Genomic DNA, 5530 nt, shown 5'->3' on the forward strand with positions numbered 1-5530 from the left:
CCTGTGGAATAAGCCAATGTGCACAAGCTGTTTTGGGGTTCCTGAAGGAGATTGTTTCAGGGCTAGATTGAAGCACAGTGATAAGAGGTAGTGGAAATGGAACTTGTCATGATGGTGCCTGTGTTGTACCCTCTCCTGGGGGAAGGGAGGGAGAAGTCTTCTACCTTTGTGGCTCTCCACCCAGCACAGCAGAGCTTGTTCAGCGCTCCAAGATCGTTGCTGTGATTTGGACACAACCTCTGTGGTGTGCTGCAAGCCTCCCTGTGTTTGTGTCTGTCAATAGCATGTATCCCCCTGCCAGGAGCTGGCAAATGGGCCAGGCCGTGTTGGTGACTCAGCTTTGGTCCTTAGCAGATGGCAGAGTTGTGTCTTACTGCTGGGGTAGGTGTGGAGCCATCTGTGCAGTGAGGCTTGGTTTGACTCAGAGGGAGAGTTTCAGTTGAACCCCTGCCTTCACCTTGTATTGAGGACAGTCATCCTTAGATAATAATCTCAAAATAACCTTCTCTGCCTGTTAGCTCTAGGTATAACCAGGAAAGGGGAATTGCCAGAACAGACCAGGTAAGTGGCTCGTCTGCTCTGAGTCCTGCCTCAAATAGTAGCCTCACCCAGATGGTCCCTGTTAGAACCTTCTTCAAGATGGGATTTTCTTCCTAACCCCTGCCAGTTGGGTCATGGTCCTTTTTTTAGGAGTAGCCCACATCAGTTTGAGCACTTGACCAAACTCAGTGCCTCTTGTAGATAGTTCTTTTTTCCCCTCTGCAATCTGTTGTAGTAGTGAAGTTGTCGTGTGGAGTTTAGGAGCTGGAATAGGGGGAAGAAGAAGCAGAATCTTTCACATACAGTTTTCCCCCATCCTGCCCTCTCCTCCCATGGCAGAGGCTGGAGCTGGTGGGTGCAGATGTTCCCTCTCCTGCTCAGGGGATGCCTGTGTGCCTGGGCCAGCTGCCTCTGGTGGCTTTGGACCAGGAGGTGGGCTTTGTCTTGGGGCCAGCCGTTGTGTCCAGAGTACTCCTGCTGTGCTGAGTGCATCTCTCACCTTTTCCTGGAAAGGTGTCCCTTGGAACACAGCAAAGTGCTCTTCCTCTGCTCCCTCCTGGGCTCTTGATGATTCTCCTGGAGAAGACAAGACTGAGAGGGGACTTTATCAAAGCTTATAAATATCTAAAGTGTGGGTGTCAAGAGGATGGGGACAGACTCTTCTTAGTGGTGCCCAGTGACAAGACAAGGGGCAATGGGCACAAAGTAGAACACAGGAAATTCCACCTAACATAAAGAAAAAATTCTTTATTGTGAGAGTGATGGAGCACTGAAACAGAGTGCCCAGAGAGGGTGTGGAGTCTCCTCTGGAAGCTTCCAAAGCCCACCTGGATGTGCTCCTGAGCAACCTGCTCTAGGTGAACCTGCTTTAGCAGGGGGGTTGGACTAGATGATCCCAAAGGTCCCTTCCAACCCCTACCATTCTGTGATTCTTTGGCATCTTGTTTTGTCTTACAGTTCTCTTCAGCTGTGGATATTTCTTTTCTCATTCCTGACAGTGTAACCAGAGGAAGTCCTGCAAGTTTCTGCAAGCCTGTTAAACTTACTTGTTTTTTCAATCTGGCAGGCTTGGATGCAGGGAAAATAAAACAAGTGGGAACGATTCGTGGGCAGGAAAGCACTCGGCGCATTGGAGATTACAAAGTCAAATATGGCTATACTGACATTGAACTGCTCAGGTCAGAAAAACTCAGCTCTGTGCTGTCAAGTCCTCCTTTTCTTCATGACCTCTCCGTTCTCATGTGCTCTGTCACCAGTAAATACTGAATAACCCCATCTCTTTCCAGTGCTGCCAAATCGAAGCCCATCATCGCAGAGCCTGAAATCCACGGAGGGCACTCTCTGGATGGGGTGACTGGCTTCTTGGTGCTCATGTCTGAAGGGCTCTACAAAGCACTGGAGGCAGCTCATGGGCCTGGGCAGGCCAATCAGGTGAGCCTGCTGACACTGGAGACATTCCTTTGGCTCCTGGTCTGTCCTGGGTGTGCTGGCCAGCTTGCATGCCTGTGCCACCCCATTCCAGCCTGTAATAATAGGGGAGCTGCTTTGCCAAGCCAGTTCTTCTAGGCAGCTCCCTGTCCCTTAGGAGCAGCCCACTAAAGGCATTCAAGGCACAAGGTGAGACTGGCAAGCATCACAGCTGGATCAGTCACCATAAAATCCGAGGGCTGGAGCAGCTCTCCTACAAGGACAGACTGAGAGAGTTGGGGCTGTTCAGTCTGGAGAAGAGAAGGCTCCGAGGTGACCTTATTGTGGCCTTCCAGTATCTTAGGGGGGCCTACAAGAAAGCTGGGGAGGGACTTTTTAGGATATTGAGTAACAACAGAACTAGAGGGAATGGGGCAAAGTTGGCAGTGGGCAGATTCAGGCTGGACGTGAGGAAGAAGTTCTTCCCCATGAGAGTGGTGAGACCCTGGAATGGGTTGCCCAGGGAGGTGGTTGAGGCCCCATCCCTGGGGGTCTTTAAGGCCAGGCTGGATGAGGCTCTGGGCAGCCTGATCTAGTGGGAGGTGTCCCTGCTCATGGCAGAGGGGTTGGAACTGGGGGATCCTTGTGGTCCCTTCCAACCCTGACAGATTCTGATTCTGTTTTAGCAGAGGACTTTAGAGCCCTAATGGCTCAATGGTTGGACTTGATGATCTTGGAGGTCCCTTCCAACCTAAAGTATTCTATGATTCTATGAAAAGCTCTTAGATACCAGGAATAGATTTCCTCCAAAACCTCCTCAACGTCTTATTTTCTTTTCCCCCCTTCCCCTGTCTTTCTGTGCTCAGGAGATAGCAGCCATGATAGCCACGGAGTTTGCCAAGCAGACGTCTCTGGACGCCGTGGCCCAGGCGGTGGTGGACAGGGTGAAGAGGATCCACGGCGACACCTTCGCCAGCGGTGGGGAGCGCTCCAAGTTCTGCCCCCGCCACGAGGACATGACGCTGCTGGTGAGGAACTTCGGCTACCCCCTGGGAGAGATGAGCCAGCCCACGCTGACGCCGACACAAGGTGGGTTGGGGAGGGTGGGGGATGAGATCTCTTTGCTGATGCAGCATGGGGAGAGCCGATTATTGCTGGAGAAGGGTTTTTTCTAGAAAAAGGATTATTGGCTTATAGATGTAGGGTCTGTGACAATTTAGACAGAACACAGTGCAGCATCTAAGAAAGGCAGTTGAATTATTGGGTTCTCTGGCCTTTCCTTGCTGCTGTGTACCCCCAGTCACTCGTGCCTCAGCTGCATTTTGTAACTCTTGTGCTCTCCCTTCTCAGGAGGCCGCGTCTACCCCGTCTCTGTGCCATACTCCAGCTCCCAGAGCACGAGCAAGACGAGTGTCACGCTGTCCCTTGTCATGCCTTCCCAAGGCCAGATGGTCAATGGTGCCCACAGCAGTTCCACTCTGGATGAAGCCACCCCCACCCTCACTAAGTAAAAATCTTGCTCTTTTGCTACCTGCAGTTTTTCCCTGCACCTCACACTCTGCAAAGCTGTGAAAAGGCAGAGAGACAGCTGTCAGTCACCTGTCAATCCTTCCTTTATCTGGCCCCTGGCCCTCCTGACTGTGGTACTGACAGCCAGTGTAGCGTGGAAACTGGAAAGAGATTGTGTGAGGAGTGGGAATGAGACAAACAAGCAGCTCTGAAGCCTGCTCTGGGAACATTCCACCCTGGAAGCAGCATCTGGGCACCCTGGCAGCAAGCAGCCTGGTTCTTTGGATCCTGTGCACCCAGCGTGTCGGGTGCTGAGCATGGAGGGGTGGGTGGGGCTTTCATTTTGATAAGGAAGAGGGGCTGTGAAGGTCACCTGTAAGGCTGCTGGAGAGGCTGCACTCCACCAGTTGGCTTGCTTAGAGGCTAGGGTAGGAAAAAAGGGTGAAGGTCAGAACTGGATCCTCTTTGGATCTGCTCTGCAGGGTCGTGCCAGCAGTGGTTCAGCCCTTGGCACAGGGTGGTGTGTGTACAAGCTGCAAAGTGAAGAAGCTCTCTGGTTATTGTGTTCTGGGAGCTCCAGAAACAATGAAGCTGACGCACCAGAGTTGCTTTGGCTGCAGCACAGGGCACGCAAGAATAGCTCTTCTTGCTGCCAGGCTCTTCCTGTAAAGCTCATGCTGTAGGGGTATGGAGAGGCCAGCACAGTGTGTGCCTTTTTATTTAATATATGTTTTATTTTTAATTTTTTTTCCACCAATTATTTTTTTCCTGCTTCCTCTCCCCTGTTCCTCAGACACCTGGTTGTGCTTAAGGCCTTCCAGCTGAACACCAATCAGGTATCTTGTGGTATTGATCCATCCCAAGCAGCTCTCCACACTTCTAGTGCTCTGACAGAGCAAGAGGCTGCAATTCTTTACCTGTGTGCAGCTTGATGTGTGAAGCACCTGGCACTTCTGCTGCTTTTCCTGTCCGGAGCAGGGTAAAACACACCTGCTTATCTCCTTTCTCTCTCTATCTCCACAGCCAAAGCCCAACTGTGACCCTGCAGTCGACCAACACCCACACGCAGAGCAGCAGCTCCAGTTCAGACGGGGGTCTCTTCCGCTCCCGACCCACCCACTCTCTGCAGCCAGATGAAGACGGGCGCGTGGAGCCCTACGTGGATTTCGCCGAGTTCTACCGGCTTTGGAACATGGACCATGGCGAGCAGGGAGCACTGGCTGTGTCCTAACCTGGAAATCTGCCTCCTGCAGACACCCTGCGCTCAGCTGCGTAAGCAAAGACTGAGGGAAGAACGAGGGGGCTCCGCCGAGGGCCCTGTTCTGCTGAGGGTTGGCTCCTTCTAGGCAGGATGGGCCGGAGACCGGGCTGGGGAGCGGGCTCAGCACTCTCTACACACACGTTGCCAAATCCTGACCGACCTCATGCCCTCAGAAGCCCTGGGAACAGGGGAAGGGCTCTCAAACGCAGCCCTCGCTGCAGGTTTTTGCAAATAAGCGATGCAGAGAAGGGCTCCCTCGGGGTGATGCAAGAGCAGGGGCCCGTGTGAAGGCTCTGTGTGGGTGGGTGTGGGTGTGCACGTGTGTGCCTGTGCGTGTGTGTGTGCTGTCATCATGTTTCCACAACTCGATTCGTAATGCTGTGATTCCAGTGTTCAACTCCATAAAAGATACCTCTATTTTGCAGAATAAATAACTTATAGCTATACTCGTTGGCACCTATGTGGCTTGCTCTCTTCTTTACCATCTCGTGTCGGGGTGTGACAGCTCTTCCTGGTGAAACCCTCTATTCCTCCAGAACAGGGATTTGTACCTTCCAGCAGGCAAGCTCCTGTTGTAAAAGTGACCTGAGCCCTTGCAGGTGACCTAAAGGCCTCAGGTCTTTGTCCTACACTTACTTATTTGCTGAGCTTTGGCACTGGATTATGGTGTGGAGTTAAACTATAAATGTGGATTGTTTTTTGCAGGTAAAAGGCACGTGGTCTTCCTTAAAACCAGCCATCTGGAAAGTCACAGAGGGCAAGTGGAGTTGGGAACACAGTTTTACTGCTTAGGCTTCTGGTAGCACACGGCAG

General features: G+C 52.1%; 1 protein-coding gene across 1 annotated transcript in view; it reads left to right on the forward strand.

Moving 5' to 3' along the window:
• Positions 1 to 5161, forward strand: part of TAB1 (TGF-beta activated kinase 1/MAP3K7 binding protein 1) — a gene marked incomplete at its 5' end in the record, with an annotated part of 9454 nt that extends 4293 nt beyond the window's left edge. The window contains 5 exons of the mRNA XM_008947319.1: positions 1607 to 1718; positions 1827 to 1971; positions 2814 to 3036; positions 3298 to 3454; positions 4480 to 5161. Of these exons, the coding sequence (XP_008945567.1) occupies positions 1607 to 1718; positions 1827 to 1971; positions 2814 to 3036; positions 3298 to 3454; positions 4480 to 4687 (845 nt within the window). The remainder of the gene's footprint in view (positions 1 to 1606; positions 1719 to 1826; positions 1972 to 2813; positions 3037 to 3297; positions 3455 to 4479) is intronic.
• Between the last annotated feature and the right edge of the window lie 369 nt (positions 5162 to 5530).

The sequence above is a fragment of the Merops nubicus genome, unplaced genomic scaffold, assembly GCF_000691845.1.
Source record: "Merops nubicus isolate BGI_N331 unplaced genomic scaffold, ASM69184v1 scaffold19609, whole genome shotgun sequence".
NCBI lineage: Eukaryota > Metazoa > Chordata > Aves > Coraciiformes > Meropidae > Merops > Merops nubicus.